Here is a 17194-nt window from a genome sequence, read left to right as displayed (position 1 = left end):
GAATTAAAGCGCGACCTCTCTTCTGTCAGGATAGTTGCTGGTGAGCACAGCAGTGTCTAATTCGAGATGCAGTCCCGAGGAGAGAGAAGGGAGCTGCCGCTGTGGAGAAAAAAGCAGATTTTCCTCAGCTCTTTAAAGGCACAATGTAGCCATTCCTCCCAGTGCAAAGCAGAGGACGGAGATGTCATTTGTGACTCCGTAGGTAGCACTCTGTTTCTTGAGTCAGCACCAAGCCGGTGCTCCTGCCTGGGCTTGGTAGGGCAATTGGATTTGTCTTTGGTTTTGGTTTTAGCGAGATATGTTCATTAAAGATCTGTTCTTGTAAGGTCAGCAAGGTTGGCCGCGGTGTCTGAGCTAAATTCCATTGCTGGTCAGAGTGTCCTGGCTCCCTGGCATTTTCAGTTAGATGCATTTTTATTTTTGCTTCTTTTCTGTGCACTTTCAGGCAGCGCCTCAGTTCAACCAGAGTTGGCTGCCTTTCAGCAGAAGCTGAAAACATCCAAAAAGCTTTGTTAATTTAGAGGTGAGGTTGCTCAAGTCTATTTTCTCTTGACAGTGCAAACACTACAGAGCAAGAACAGAAGTTAAGGCCGCAAATGTGCCCCACTCAGGGGCAGGCTTTGAACGGCAGACTGACACAGTGATGCTGACTGGGCGAACCTCTGCAATTCACTTTTTTCTCTCCAATTGGTCACAATCCTTGCTGAGCTCATGCATTATAATTGCTTACACCGCATCATGGCATAGTTTTGAAAAATCAAGGTTTATTTAATTTAAAAAATGACATCCGAAAGCAATATTCCCAGCCTGCTGTTACATTACGCACCAGACAGAACGGGAAGATGATCCAACTGCCTGGTCAAAACCCACAGACTAATACCTACAAAGTGTACATGCTATCACATCAACTGAGTGATTCCAACTGTGCTTAAAGAGCGTATATTCTTGAAGTGTCTTTGCCACACTAATTCTCAGGCGCATTCTGTTACAACTAAATAATTTATTAGGAATTAAAAGATCGGAGGTAGCGGTGCATGTTAAAGTGCTATTTCAGATCTAAGGAACGTGCATAGGGTAGGATGTAGTATAAAACCCAAGTATGGTTGAACAAGACATCTGGTTTACACAGTGCTGGCAGTTCCCTGTGCTGTAAGCTGTTTGGTCACACTGAGTCAACTATAATAAAATGATACATTCATATTTATTAATTTTTTTAATGTAGACTTTTGAAAACAGGAAGAGAAGGGAGAAGAAGACAGGATATCAGAGGACGATGTCCATGAGATGCATCTCTGTTAAACTCTTTTTCAAGCCAGATGAATAGCTTCAGATCTGGTTAGACTCAAGAATCGAATTCAGGTCCTAACCTGTATTTAGCCTCGGATTTCTGTGGACAAATCCCATTCTCTTAACTTTGCCATGGGGCTTCTCTGTGTGCAAGACAGGGATAATAACTCCATCTGCTTCTCATGGGTGCAGCGGAGCTGATTTCATCACTGTCAGCTCTGTGGAATCCCTGGGTGAAAGGAACAACAGAAATACAGAAAACATCGGTTATTAATAGCTGGTGCTTGCCCTTACATACATCATATGTGCCGTTAGTCATTCTGGCCAATAATTTACAGGGAGTGAAGAGATGTTCCTCAGTGTAAATACAAAATGACACATGGATTATATTAGACCTCTGAGGTGTTGCGGTCCCTGAGAGTCTGTTCAGTCTAACTGCAGTGATGCCACCCTGAGCAGATCATACTTCATATGTGGGTAAAAATAGAATGTGCAGGAGCTGTGGAATCTTAATAGTTAAATTTCAACTTCTAGGCAGTTTACATTGTAAAGGCAGGTGACTTTGCTGTGCTGGAATTGGTGTGCAGGCCAAATTCTTGGTGCTTTTCAGCTTTTTCTGTCTCCTTCGTAGAGTCCAAAGGTTATCTCCTCCCTGACACACTGGATACCCTTTTATTAGCAGGGGTGCATTGGATACAAAAGTTTACCTTCTGTGTTTTGTAAGTGATGGCTTTAAAGGTCAGACCTGAGGGGAGCCTGTGACAATAATCTTGAGTCGCTAGTACACCCTTGAGGAGAACTGTGGCAGTGAATTTTAGCACTTCATCTTTGCTTGTCCACACTGCAAACCGTGATACCCTGGACGATTCAGCAGTAAGAGCAGGCTGGGACTGAAGAGCTTGTGTGAAGTGAGTTTGAAGACCTTAGAACTGGAGCAGCAAGAAATGCTGTAGATCAGGATGCAGGACAGCTGACCGTGGTGTGACCAGGCTTGACTATGAGAGTGGGGTAGCAGGAGGTGCTTCAGTCAGGCAGAAAGCATTTTACTGGGGTTGTGTGTGTGTGTGGAAAACATCTTAAACTGTGAGCCATCCTAGCCACTGTTGTCATTGTTCCCAGTTGCCACTAAGTATTGAAATCACCAACCAGTGTAGAAATAAGAGGCAGAAAGATCCAAAGGTCTCTGAAGAAAGCCACTTCTTTCCATCTCTGCGTGTCTGGCCATGTCTGTCTCATGCCATTAATTTGAAACTGGGGAAAAATAATTTTCTTTGTGCATATCTCCTTCTGTATCCCCTAAGGCAAATTAAAGATGGCTGGGAGGTTATTTATTTTCGATAATAATATACACGCTGCTTCCAGACTTCCTGCTATTGTGCGATTATCTAGATTAATTGACTAGGAAAGCTGCAGCATCATCTCGGGCCCTTAATAAGGAAGACCGCAACGTGGATTTATACAGCATTAATGCACGTTACTGTGTGACACGGCCTTGCTCTTAGAAGCATCTTGGACAAATCTCATTGCAGTGTCTACCAGCACCGACCTTTATACTAAGGGAAGGATTGCACGCTACCTTGCCTGCAAGGGCACGGCACCTTGAGAGCAAGGAAGAGAGAGTTGATGGCATTTTTAGAAACCTTGTTTGTGGGTAACTTTGCTCATACTGAGGTCAGTTCCCCTCAGCCTCTGCTGAACGTTTCTGAGGATGGCTGGTGTGCTGCCGGTTTGTGACCCTGGCTGTACACGTGTGATAGCTGGAGTCTTAAATATGCTTTTAGGCGCTTTAAAGGGGTTATGTTCTTACGAGGGAGAGAGAATCTATACAGAGGAGGCTTTTAAGGCATATTCTGCCCTTTTTGTTTTCCTGCTGAGGGTTTAACAATTTGCTGTCGTTGCCTCCCTATAGTGATACTGTTCTGCAGCCGCTCAGTCTGGTCCAAGCCCAGGCTTAAGCTGAACAGCTCTTACCAAAGCTAGATTTTGGGGATCTTTGAGGCGAATCTGTTTCTCCTGAAACATTTCAGTGATTTTGACTGTAATCTGTCAGACAGAGAAGCAGCATGTGTGTGTCCTTCTTCAGCAAACCCAACAGTTTCCCTCATTACATCATTGTAAATCCAGAGCCACTCTGTTGACTTTGCTGCTACCGAGATGATTGGTTTAAAGGAAGGCTCTAGTCTCTCCCTTGTGTTAACTTGCTGCTGCCTTTTTTATGGGCTAGGAAGTTAAGCTTATTTGGTACTCAAGAGATTAATAATAATATAAACACCGTGCTAATTTGTGTGACTGGAGGAGCCACTGCAGCTTTCTGAACGTTGCATCTTCATGTTTAAGCAGCCAAACCTGATAAACAATTTGCTCTGTGTACTTTGCTCATTTGCTGTGACAAGTGCATCTTAATACAAGTTATTTATGATACCTCACACTATTGTGGTAGCCGCCCTGTAGTATACAGTGTAGAGCTGATGATGATGAAAACTTGGCGGTGTGAAACCACAGTACATTGGCATCTCTACGTGTGAAACGTTTGGAAGGAACTGGAGCACCGCGGTGTTGGGCAGTGAGGCTCCTTTGTGAGACTCCTCAACAAAGCACGAGACCCAGAAAAGATTTTAGTCCTCACTCTGGGTGAGTTGTGGCAGCATTGTGTGATTGTGTATCTTTTACACTAATACCTGGGGAAAATCTCAAAAAAAATCCCAAACAAATAAATTAGGAACGATATTCAGACTGTGTGCTTTCAAAATCAAAAATGAATGTTGTAAGGCCCGCTGGATAATACTGACTTGCCACTAAAGTGAAGATAAGCTTCTTGGCGACTGTGCTTCATGGAACAGTAGTTAAGTGTTGTCGTTGCTTACTTTAGAAATGAAATAGCTGTTTCCAGGCACGTGACTCCAAGCTTTATTATTTCTGTACAACACAGGAGTCTATAGAATGTGGACTAAACTCCGGAAGTCCAGGCTCAGCATAAGCTTGGCTCAGCAAGAAACCTAAACTGAACATTGTAGGTCACAGCACAGTCTCCAGTTCTGTCCTGATCCCAATGCTATCAGCGCCAGCTACTTCTAAAGAAGGATCAGACAGTAGGAGCAAGTCTCATCATTTTAACCCCAAATGGCTTTTTGGCATACAAACTCTGAGGCCTTCCAAATACTTGTTCTGTCTCTCTCGTTGCCTGACAGTCATTTTAGTAACTCAAGTATGTCAGTCTCTTCTTGGGTGACTCTGAAGTCCCAGTTGAAGTTTTCAAGTGGGCATGTCCAGCCATGTGCTCAATTCCTTTCCGAACCCTCTAAGCCAGAAGATGAGTGTTCCTGTGGTATTAAGTACTTAATTAGCAGCTTGTGCACTCTGAGTACATCAGGCAGACGAGCAGAGCATAGGGAATGAATGACAGCAGAGATGTATAAAGCCCGTTAGTTCTGTTGACCTGGGCTCTCTGATCTCCCACTCTATAGCTGATCTCATGTGTCTCTGTCTTGCTGTCCAGGTTTTATTGGGATTTGACCATGCTGCTCCTGATGGTAGGGAACCTGATCATCATCCCTGTGGGCATCACTTTCTTCAAGGATGAAAACACTACTCCATGGATTGTCTTCAATGTGGTTTCTGACACGTTCTTCCTCATCGACCTTGTCCTCAACTTCCGAACAGGCATAGTGGTGGAGGACAACACAGAGATCATCCTAGACCCACAGAGGATCAAGATGAAGTACCTGAAGAGCTGGTTTGTGGTGGATTTTATCTCCTCCATCCCCGTGGACTATATCTTCCTGATTGTTGAAACCCGCATTGATTCTGAGGTGTACAAGACAGCCCGGGCACTGCGCATCGTGCGCTTCACGAAGATCCTCAGCCTGCTCCGGCTGCTGCGGCTCTCCCGGCTCATCCGCTACATTCATCAGTGGGAGGAGGTGAGCAGAGGCTGTGATGCACTTGCATCCTAAATCTTTTCTCCGCTTATACTGGTATTACACAGAAGTGCTTTCTTTGAATGCCCGTTCTCCTATTTTATCCCAGTGTGAATGCTGAAGAATTGTGTGTTGAATCTGATGCTTTGCTTGTAGCAGGTTCCCGAGAGGGCCTTCAGTGTATTGTTACTTAGTCACTTGAGACTGTGCTATCTGCTTCATGGTCATAATATATATAATTTGTGGAGATGATGCATGGGCTGGGAGGAGAGTAAGTGCAGGTGGATCCCGTGCAGAAAGTGGGTAGTTATAGAGCTGCCTGTGAGTGGAGCAGTTAGCCAGACAGCGGGGTCTTGCCCTTTCAGAGCCCCAAAAGGTCCAGAAACAGCTCAGAGGAAAGAGACAGCTGATTTGCAGAACCTGTGGCATTTGTTTACCCAAGCATCATCTTCTTTTACATGCTTATCTCTTGAATAAATGGCTTGGTGATGTATTTATAACCTTCTTGCTTTCTAAATTCTCTGACACTATGTTAAGGGGAAGAGAAGAGCAATCTGCAGACAAATAGGGTCTGTTTAAAGACATAAAGGTCTGGTGAAAAGCAAGAGCCTCACTACCCCTGAACCCTGTGCTGTTCCCAGGGAGTTCCAATACTCAGGATGAGTTGGCAGGCCTCATGTGAGTGAAGCCACAACCTTACAAGTAGCTTGAAGATTAGTTATTTTTTCCTGTCTCTGTGCTCTCCAAAGCAGAGAGAAAGCTCCCTGCAGCTTTCTTCACATGTCAGGAGCATATTTTCAGGACAAGGAAAGCTGGTCAAGGCAATTTCATCTTCCTCCCCATACTTTCTCCTCTGCTTTGGAGCAGAGCATGATCTAATGCAGAGTGTGCTCCTGGGAATGTGAAGGGAAAGCAGGCATGCAAGTCATGGTTAGATTGCACCGAGCTGTCAGAACACTAATTCGTGATAGAGCTGAACCATTTCCTCCTCCCAGCATCACAGACACAGAGGGACAGCATTGGTGCATACTTTACAAATTTCAGGTTTCACCTTTGTGGTATTAAGATTTGTGAATGCTTCACTTAGAGCAGAGCGTAGTGCCTTGTTGAAGTTGGGGATGGCATTGTGCAAGGTGCTGTATGGTTGTATAGGGAGAGATGGCTACAGCCCTGAAGAATTCACTACCAGGTTAATTTGCTCATAGCACAGGCAGGCAGGAAGTGCATAGAGAGATGGAGAAGAATAAAGCAAAAGTGTCCTTCCCGCTGTGACTCAGTAAGTCGGGGACTGAGCAGAGCAGTGAAATATCTCCAGGTCTGTTGTCTTGTCCCTTGGTTGTGTTGCTTCTGTGTCCTCTAATCCGAGAACACTCAGGAAAGGCGAGTTGGTGGCTTAGGCTGTTGTTACAGTAGCTCCTTCATACAGATTTACATGTAGCCACAGCAGCGCAGAGCTCCATGCTTGCTTGTCTCTGCTCCTTAACTTCCTTTCTGTAAGGTGGTTGAAGAGGATTTAAGTATATATGCTGTTGATTGTACTGAATTTGTTTTAAAAAGTAATGAAATGAAAGCAAATCAGCGCTTTTCCCCTGTCTTGCTCCTCATAGAGTTTCACTGAGCAGCCAGTTCTAGTTTCAGTCTCGTAATAAAAATCGGTGGGGTGTTCTGCCCTTCTCCTGCTGTCATGGGTAGCGGGGGACAGCACAGCCAGGTGGTCTCTGGATCCCCCCTGAAGAACAGACTCCCTGGAGTGATGCAGTGCTGCAAGTGGAAGGGACAGATGGTGTTGGATTGCAGTTTCAGACTGCAATGCAGACTCTGTTATGCATTGCAGAGCGCAGCAGAGCAAACGTGATAGTCTTTTTTTCAAACAGGGCTTGACCCAAGCAGCACTTTCCCGGAGAGTGTGATACTAGGAGGTTTTCCAACTTCTCGAATGAGGGAGGGAAGCAGAGAGAAGGGGTGATCCCTTGTCATTGGTACAGTGCCTGCTACAAAGCACCAAGGAGATGGGGAAGTGCTGCTTCATCTTTGCATGGGAGTACATCGTTGTGCTCCCTGAAATCACACTGACAGTTTTTTCTTCCTCTTGCTCTGAAGTGCCTACAGATGATCCATCTCTGCAAGTCCACATTAATCTTTCTCACTGCACAGATCAGCAGTGGTGATCTGGGAGTGTTAATTCCTGTAGGATGGAGAAATGTTGGACTGGACTTACTCTGGGTGTACACAAGGGGCCGGTTGCAGAGTTAAAGAAAGAGGAGGACTGTTGGAAGAGGGGATTGCTGAAGAATTCTGTTCTCCTTTGCTCCCCTATGCTATCTCACTCTGTGTCTCATCTGCTTCTCTCGTAGGCTCTTTGCATATGACCAGATAAGCTAGAAAAGGCTTGTGAGTAGGGTGTGCTGGTCCGCTGGAGAAGAGTACGTGTGCAAACTACAGGAGTGTGTGTAGGGCAGTCTGAGGCAGAGTTAGAAGTGGATGGAGTAGTCGGAGAAGGGAGCGTGCTGCGTTGTGTCTGGCTAGAGCATCCCCACTCACCTCGACTGAGCTTATGCAGTGACTGTTGATGGAGAGATTGCTGCTGCCGTGGGAAACAACTCCTTGCTTATAACTAGTGCTGAGACTCTGGGTCCTGTATGAGGAGGAGAGGGGGATCCAGTATCCACAGAGATGTTAATCTACTTACTCCGCCTCCTGCATGAACATGACATCTGTGCATTAGTGTAACTCTGAGTGAGTACAGGGATAAGTGGTCACTTCCAGCCTCTCCATTTCTTCCCCTGCAATTGTCCATGCTCTGCATGAATTTATCACTCACCCTGCAGTGAGGAGAGAGCAGCCTTCTCGAAGGCTGCAATGCTGTAAAACAGCCAGCCACTCATCAGTTCCACATCAATGCTAGTCATGAGTCTGTGGGCTCGAAAGCCAGTGGTTTGAAGTGCCTGCACCATTCTGGTTCAGCAGTGGACTACTCTGATGTCCTCCCCCAGATCTGAAACCAGAGCTTTGGGGACTACAGGTGGGCAAACACCTTAAAGAAAAAAAAAAAAAGAAAAAAAAAAGAAAAACAATCTAATGCACTCATGTTTGCTGGAGTACAAAAATAAGCTTAGTTCCAAATGTAGCAGTTCCATTTGCATTATCCATTTTGCATGAGTGGTCCAACGAATGAATTCAGCAGTAGAGCAGAATGTAAATAGAGTCTTTCTGAAGTGTCTGCCTTATCTACCCTGCAGTAGGAAGCTTGCCCGCAGTGTAGGACGGCGTACCCGCACTGGCTCGAGCCTGGCTTGTCTGAGTATCATATTAGAAACTTCAGTGTCTGGTGGTCACCAAGTCGGAGAGCAGAGATCCAGGAGGGCTGGCATGGTCTGTGTCTGGATTAGAACGAACATGGGTGCTCCAGTCATGGCTTGGTCATACCCAGGGAAGCTCTCATCATCTCAGCCTTTGAACCACTCCAACAGCTCCTCAGGGTATCTGGGTTGGTCTGTGGCTCTTGGCCCTGTGAACATCGAGGCACGCTGTCACTCGCAGAGGCAGGGAGCTGGCCCTTGGCACTGTTGTCTTTGGGAAGCTGTTCAGAGAAAGCAGACTCTGAACATTAACGTCCTACAAACCTTATCCCAAGGTCACCCAGCAGAAAGAATAAAAGCAGAATAATACTATGTAACCCGTATACCAAATCAAAATGAACCAATGCAGTTCAGATTGTGAGTGTCACACACACAAAAAAAAAAACCCTTCAGGTTTTCATAGGCAAAATTGTTTGATTTTTTTTTTTTTCCTAAGAGCAATTTGCTGAGCCTTCCCTGTTTTATGCACAGCATCTACCCCTGTGTTTGGTGTCAGGATGCACTAACCTATATTTAAGATCAAGCTTTTTTGACTTATGAACAAGGAACATTTATTGGGACAACAGTAAAATCCTACTCCTATAAATTGGTTTCTAAATAGCACATAGGCTTAGATAACCAAATTATTTTTATTTCAGAATCTACGTGAGGGATTGTGATGGGAAGGGAAGGAAAGGAACTAACTGGTATTGGTACATATCACAATGATAAGATTATCATAAGTGAGAGGAGTTCTTCAGATTTTTGTCAGAAAGAATTTATAGTTTTCAATTTTGGCAGCTGAAACCTGAAGAAAAGGACAAATTGATAATTTTCAAACTATTACATCAATGAAAACTTGAAAACTTTCCTGAATGCTGTCCTTTTCTTCCCTCGAGTTTCCATATCACATCAAAGTTTTAGAATGGAGGGAATGCCATCTTCTCGGGTCTGTTACTGGCCACAGATTACATCATCTGAAAGGTGACATCATTTTAAGAAGATTCAGAGTTATGCAGAAAACTGATTCAAAGCTAGAGGGCCTGCATGGAAGGACTAGGAGAGAGCTTCCATATGAGAATGTGGCTCCCAATTGATTCTCATTTTGATTTGAACAACTAATTCCCTTAGTTTCTTCTGACCTATTTATAGCCTTCCTTAAATTAAATTAAAATAACGTGGCTAGTGGCCTGGGGATGTAATGTTAGGCCAGATCCATAACTGGATCCTGAGAGGGGAGGAGCTGGGCAAAATGGTTGTTCTCAAGTAGCACAGCGGGGTCCCATTCCGTAAGCAGTTCAAAATGGCTTAGCAGATTTTTTATCGATATGATTTGCAATTCTGTCGTGTTAAATAGCAAGGCAGACCCATGAGAGTAACTCATTAAAACCTCAGGCCACCCTTGAGTAAAATCAGGCTCAACAAACACTGGTAATGTGGCAGGGAGGGGGAGAGTGGGCTGGATTTCATCCTAAATTTGCATTCCATCATTTCTGAAGGCAGCATTATCAAGCGTTTGTCTTTAATGTCATTACAGGAGCTTATTAGAACCATAATGCAAGTTACAGTAATTTGCATTCGCACTGCACAAAGTGACCCAAAACTCGAGCGTCTTTTCCTTTTAGAGAAAATCCTGCCTGCACTGAAATCGACGGCAAAAAACTCGTGTTGACATATTAGAGGAAAGTCGTTCAAGATTTTACCCCAGCCTTTTACATTGAACTGTTTCCACTTGTGCAGCACAACATCCTTGCGGAGGGAGGGCAGCCAACAGGAGGAAACAGATGTCCTCCATCCCTGTCCAGACATTGCATTTTCCCTGCCCTGTGCCATGTTACTTTTCAGGAGAAAGAAACCTAAGGAAGTTTTTTGGTGGAGTTTGTCTTTAGCAGAATGTTCTACTGCTATAATGCAAATTAAGCTTCCCCCCTGGGCAATGGGAATACAGTTTCAAAGAGACTATCATAAAAAATGGGCAATAATGAATTATAAGGAGCCAGGCAAATATTTGAGTAGCTGTGCTGCTACAGAGGTTGCCACAAAAAGGAAAAAGCCTTTTATTTTTTTTTAAGGTCCCCTTCTGGCAGTGCTTAATGTCTTCTGTCAACAGGATGGTGTGATAGGGGGAATAGATGGCTTGAGGGGTTGGGATTAGGGCACGGAGCCATTTGTCTCTAGGTCAGTAGTTCAGATCCAGAGTCATTTGCTGTCTCATGGATGTTTTTTCTCTGATCTGTTCTTAGCAGACAGGTGCCTGTGTGACAAAATCATCTGGGGGACTGGCCCTGGTAAGCTGCTGGCTCCCTGGAGCAGCAGCAGTGGGGTTAAATTCCCCCACGCATCTGAAGTGAAGTCTCCACTGACCAGGGTGTAAGGTGGGTTAGAAGAGGGTCTTGCCTGTGCCCAGCCTCTGGTTCTCTGTGTCCCAAGGGCCGTCAGTCTGGGCTTTTATGCTGGGATGGAATTATAAAGGTTTTCAGAAGAGAGAGGCTGATCTCCTAATGATCTCTAATCACTGTGATAGCTGGTTGCTGCTCCAACTTTTCATTTTCCTCTGCCCTCAGACTCCTCCTGGCCTACTCCTTACCTGTCCCTTCACTGGACACTGGGGTAAGTGTGCCTTTCCCTTGGGGAGCTCACGTCTCTCTCTTTCTCTGCCAGCACCAGCTGCCTGCAGCTCAACACCCATATCTTGCCAGCTGCCTGTCATTTGTCTTCAAGCCATTGTTTCTGGAGGGGGTTTATTATTGCTGTTGTGTTACAATAACAGAGGGTCCTCAAAGGAGAAGTGCTGGAGTCTGGTGTGAGGAGATTCCTCCTGCGATGCGTGTCATTTTCTAAGATTTAATACCATGGAGGCTTCACACTTGATTGATGAGGCATGCTCCAGCTGCAGCGATGGAGGGACCCCGGGCCCTCAGCATGTTCACCCAGCCTGCCGTGTTGCTGTCAGATAGCATCAGGGCATGCTTGTGGAGGGTGCTGTGACCTACATCAAGTACCTTTGTAACAGGGAGAGGGCTCTGGAGAACCCTGTACTCTGACTGCAGAGCTTAAGGAAAACTCAGCCAGGGCTGAGCCTTGTGTCGATACATCATACGGTGTCTAGGTGATGTACACATACATAGTGCTGATGTTAGGAACAGCCAATACAGCTTTTGAAGCCACTTAGAGGGAGGCTCCTGTTACCATTTGGGTTGCTGATCCAATGCCAAATCTGTTCTTGTCTTTTAGCAGTATGGGAATCATGTTCTGCCAAACTCACCCAAGACTTTCAGGCCAGTGTGTCAAAGGCACATTGGCCTTGGCAAGTGGTAGCAAATTAATTGCTCCTCTCATTGAAGCTTCTTCCAGGAAGGCACTATTGATTGCATTCATATTAAGTGAAAAACTTTAATGAGGTAGCTGAAGAGAACAGCATTTCCTCGCCTCACTTTTTGTATTTAGCGAGACAGGGTTGTAAAGGAACGTGCCGAATCCATAAGTTGTGTGAATGAAGCAGGAGCTTGGCCCAAATAGGACCATGGAAAAAAAAAAAGTCAAGTTGGTTGATAGGGGACAAAGGAAAGGGGATTTTGGAGTGTAAGAAGGAGCATGGCAGCATGGAGTTGCTTTTTGCCAGGAGAGATTGAAGTCAATTACTTCATCTCCCCACAGAGCATCCTCAGTGCTGTGATCCAGTGACTGGGCAAGGGGAAGTGCCAGCTGGGGACCTGAACAGCTCCTGCTGGAGTTGGAGTGAAAGGAGGAGCAAAGCTTTGTTAGCAGGAAGAGAAAAATACCCCACTCACAGGGGTAATTGAAGGGTTAGGTTCTGGAAAAGAATCTGTATCTGAACAACTCTCCAGATATGTGTGTGGTTTCTTCTGTCTGGTTTGCTTTGCTTGTCTCCCCCCTTGACGCTGGTGGGCACTCTGAGGCACCACTGGACACCAGAGGAATCCACGGTAGTGGATACCTAGTCCATTTTATTCTAGTAAGTGGACAGGGCTGGTGGGAGAGAACAACCAATTATCACCACACCTCACTGTCTGTAGAACAACACCCCGTGGCAGGGGCTGTTGTGTTGTGGAGCTCAGGGCAGAGCAGAAGCCTGAATCCCTCTCCTAGACCAAGCTCCTAGGATGCAGTGCAGTGTTCAGACCTCAGGCTCCAGCACCACCGCTAGATAATACGGTGAGTTGAAGAATTCATATGTGTTGCCATGCAAACTAGGTAGCCGAAGGCAAGCTCTTGCCTTGGAACGCTGCTGTGCGCTGAGGAAGGGGAACAGGGTAATGTCAGCCACGCAGAAAGGTCAGGACCCATCCTGCCGGCGGGGCCGCACGAGGGCTCGGCTGTCTGGAAGGGCCTGACCCTGGCCAGACCCACCGGGAAAAGAACGAACCCTCTTCCACAGGGCAGCAAAACCCGAGGCCAAGCGTTGGCTCTGAGCAATTCTCACTTCCACTCCAGAGAAAAAGTTGCCAGCCACAGTGTAAGACTCTCTGCGACACACCATGTGTGGGGAACCGGAGCTGGAAAGCCCCAGCCCCGAGAATGTTTGGTTTTCACCCTCTTTTCTTCGTGCCAGAAATATGCTAATGCAATGCAAAACAGCCTTACTTTACCCACTAGTTTGAGGTGAAAGGAAGAAGTCGTCCTTCTCGGGAAGGACAAGCTTCTCTCCTGAGCAAGGCACCGAGAGGTGCGAAGGTTTAATGGGCAAGAGCCTTATTGATGAAGTTATTTTCTGAGCACCGCTGCGAAATGAGCTGTTTTGAAGACAGTTTCAGGACATGCAATTATCCAGTTTGCCAGCTTAATGCATTCGACTTAACCTCATTTTTATGAAGCAGAAATCAATGTGGTAACTTTTTCAGAGCTGAGAGATGACATTTTATTCTTGCTTTTCGCATAAGGATGCATATTTTTAAGCTTCCTCGTCTACTTTAACTCCTCCCTCCCCCAGTTTTGATTAAGCAGGAATACCCCAAGGGCTAGAGGAAAGGGTGAGGCAATTTCCATATTCCCAGAGTCACATTAGAATGGAAAATGTTTCTGAAATCTCTTTGCAGTACGTGGCAAAATCTTCCCTATTGCCTTCTTGGGAAAGGACTTGGAAGTATATCTATGACCTCAGTGCAAGAACTTTTTTGTTCATTTCATTCAAGCACCACTTCACCAGGGAAGAATTCTAATGTGTTGTTGATGGTGCTGATCTTCACCCCAGTTTTTCATGGTCTAGTTGACAGGGTGGTGTCAGGGCAACGGTTGGACTCGATGATCCCAGAGGTCTCTTCCGACCTGGTTGATTCCGTGATTCTGTGAACGCATGTCTCCTGTTCTCTGCTCTTCCAGCATCTGTCACCTTCTCTACTTCCACATGGTCAGGGATGTTTTAGTAACTATTCCTAGTTTGTGTCTTCTCCCCTTCCTAAGCAAGAAGTCCTGCAGAACAGCAGCTGCCAGAGCTGTGAGCTGGATAGTGGCTGTCCAGAAGGTCCTCAACAAGAGTGTGCCATAAAATTGAAGAGAGTAGGGTAACTGCCCTGCTTTTGATTCATTGCCACCTCTCCTACCCCTGGCACTTCCTGAAGTGGGTTGCAACACACATATGGTATTTTAGGCTGGTGACACATGCAAAATCCTTGCAGACTAAGGATAAAACTTTACAATAAAAATCTTCAGCCCAGGCTTACTGTACTGCTGCCTTACCCATCGTGATTCTCTTATGTTCAAGAAAGTAGGAGTCCTTTACTTTTCTGATTCTTTCAGGTAAATGTGAGTTGTAGCTCTCCCCCTCCCCCTGATCAGTGCCCTGTGACTGTTTTTTTTTAATCTTAGAAGTTGAGAAGAACATTTCCTTGGGGTCCCTCGTTTTAAGCTTTTTGTAGTGGCTTGATGGCACAACGGTCCCGAAGAGCAGAGCAGCCCAAGGCCACCCCGGGGCTCCCTGAGCAGCTCGGCGCGTGACTCAGCAGCGCTGCCGTTAGATGCACTGCAGCACCGGAGGGACGGACGGTGGCAGCCGGCCACACGCTGTGCAGCGCTGAGCTGGGCCCGCTGCGGCGGAGCCTGGACCGTGCAGCGCTCTCAGTTCTCACCTCAGTGGTTCTCTGCATGATCTGGTTGGTCAAGGGCAGAATGCAAGGGGGTGTACAGAGGGAAAGGGGAGCAAAGACTGTGGACTTTGGCTTTTTAATCTAAAGACAAAACTATTTTCCTTGACAGTGTAAAATGTTCATGGTGGCTCTGTCCACCTTGGCAGAGCCATGTAGCAGGCTGAACTGCTGTGATTGTGTCTTTGCCATTTGCTCATCCAGTATTTATGAGGGAGAAACCAGAAATCAGGGTGGGCTTGATCGCAGGAAACGTTCTGCCTTTCGTGACAGCAGGAAAGTGAGAGATGTGGTCTGAAAAGAGAAACACCAGAATTCTTCTTCTAGCTTCCTTCTGGGCTTAGGACAAGCCACGTGCCCGTAGTCCCATGATGTGCCTTTCCGTAAATGGAGGTAATAATGCAGTCACTTTGCAGGTCTTACACAGCTGCAGTTTGTTCATGCTTCTGAGGTGCCGTTAGGTCTGGGATCTGCTCTGACACAGACCCTGAGCAATCCCATGGAGATATGCCATAAACATACTTCTCTGCAGGTCCTGTCCCCAGGGCTGGGGTGACACGGTTCCTGATCTTCTCTACAACCAGAGCCCTAACCCAATGTGGGACATACATATCTTTATCTTAGCACACCCTACTGTCTCATGTGGCTTTTCATTATTCTGTGATGTATCTAATATCCTCTCCCTTGACCTGTTGACTTGGGGTCATCAAGGTACCTGAGCACAGGAGAGGATGGTATCATGGTTACTCTGTATCTTTGATTCCTGAGGGTTTGGAGGAGGTTGGGGAATGTGTTTCTCAAGTTTGGATCCAGCCAGGACAGATCATTGAGAAAGGATGATGGTCTCTGCAGTGTGTAAGCGGATTTGGTGCAGAAGGAGATGCACGGGAGGGGAAGTCTTGAGTTAGGGAGTGAGTCACAGAATCAATCAGGTTGGAAGAGCCCTCTGGGATCATCGAGTCCAACCGTTGCCCTGACACCACCCCGTCAACTAGACCATGGCACTAAGTGCCATGTCCAGTCTTTTCTTAAACCCCTCCAGAGATGGTGACTCCACCACCTCCCTGGGCAGCCCCTTCCAATGGCTAATGACCCTTGCTGAGAAGAAATGCTTCCTAATGTCCAACCTGAACCTCCCCTGGTGAAGCTTGAGGCTGTGTCCTCTTGTCCTATCGCTAGTTGCCTGGGAGAAGAGTCAGGTGTGGGCCAGGAGCTGAAGATGGCTAGAGACAACTTAAAGAAGTGACTTGGTGTTAGTGGAGGAGAGAGGAGCAACACTGGGCAGTGAGCTCAGGGAGGGGAAGTCGCTCTGCAAACGCTGCCCAGTGCTGGGCTGTGCCCGGAGCCATACCCCAGGGAGCAGCTGGGAGTCTGCCCTCGCGGAGGATCACGTTAGGTCTGGCTCCACTCTTGTGGTGGTGGAGCTTGTGGAGGGTGAACTTTGAGAGAACGTCTCTCTGCGCTGGCAGTGACAAGCAATCAAACAAGCAGCAGCAGCGCTTCCTTGTAAACACTGGGAAGAAACTGTGAGGATAATGTCCCTTAAAGCAGCTGACAGGCCTGCTCTCCCTCAAGTCCCTGGAGGGGGTGGAGAGCAGTTAAGACACAGCAGCTGTGTTTGTGTTTTTTTTTTCATTTATATATTTTTTTTCCACCCAGCAAACTGCCGGGTGTTAATTCCTCTTGATTTGCTGTGTCTCAGTGCAGCCCAGTTTGGAGAGGCTATCCCTCAAATAGGGTTGATTAGACTCCTCTCCAGTATGCATCACCCAAACATCCACTAATTCCGCTTTATCCCAACAGTGTGACTGGCTTTTCTGATGCTACAAAGAATTAAGCTGAAATTGTGTAGTTAATTATACAAACTTGGTGCAGCCCAAGTCCAGGGACCTCTGTCAGGGCCCAGCAGCGATCACCAGTGAAAGGTCCTGAGCAGAGATATAATTTCCAGTCGCCCTCTCATCACCACCACCCAAAACTAATCCCATCTACTGGCCCCAGCTCTACCTGATTTCTGCAAGTAAGGGGAAATGAAATGTCAACGTGACCATGTCACTAAGAAAGCTCCTCCCTTTCAGTGTTAAAGAGATGCAACACCCCCCTCCCCTAAATTCACCGTACTTATAAATCTTCCCTGAAAAATACAAGTGGTGGGTCAGGGGAACTGTGCCTCTGCTACACTGGAAAGTTGTTATAGCACATCACAGAAGTCAGAACAGCTTGGGAGCAGCCCTGACAAATGCCTTGGCTGGCAGAGCCTTACCATGGCCTTTATCTGTCCTTACGTGCCACAGGGGTATCTGCAGAGAGCATCTAGAGAAAGCTTGGCCAGCTGCACACCTCCCAGGGGCTCCCTGCGGGCTGGCAATATCCCCCGCAGCAGGAGGGGGATATTCTTCTGGTGGGACTGTGTAAATGTGTTGTAATGCACTGATGAACTTTGGGTATCGCATGAGCCCAGCACTTCTTCACTCTCCTTATATCTCCCTGTGTCTCCGTCCCTGCCTCGTGCTGGAGCATCCATGGGAGACGCAAAGTGAAGCTAATGAGT

The 17194-nt window shown here is 46.5% G+C and overlaps 1 protein-coding gene across 1 annotated transcript in view; it reads left to right on the top strand.

Annotated features, from left to right (window-relative positions):
- HCN4 (hyperpolarization activated cyclic nucleotide gated potassium channel 4) overlaps window positions 1–17194 on the top strand; it is a 102329-nt gene that overhangs the window by 23664 nt on the left and 61471 nt on the right. Inside the window, exon 2 of the mRNA XM_068410614.1 lies at window positions 4784–5207. Coding sequence (XP_068266715.1) covers window positions 4784–5207 — 424 coding nt within the window. The remainder of the gene's footprint in view (window positions 1–4783; window positions 5208–17194) is intronic.

Source organism: Nyctibius grandis, chromosome 11, assembly GCF_013368605.1.
Source record: "Nyctibius grandis isolate bNycGra1 chromosome 11, bNycGra1.pri, whole genome shotgun sequence".
In the NCBI taxonomy this organism is placed as follows: Eukaryota; Metazoa; Chordata; class Aves; order Nyctibiiformes; family Nyctibiidae; genus Nyctibius; species Nyctibius grandis.
This window is presented reverse-complemented; position numbering and strand designations above follow the sequence as displayed.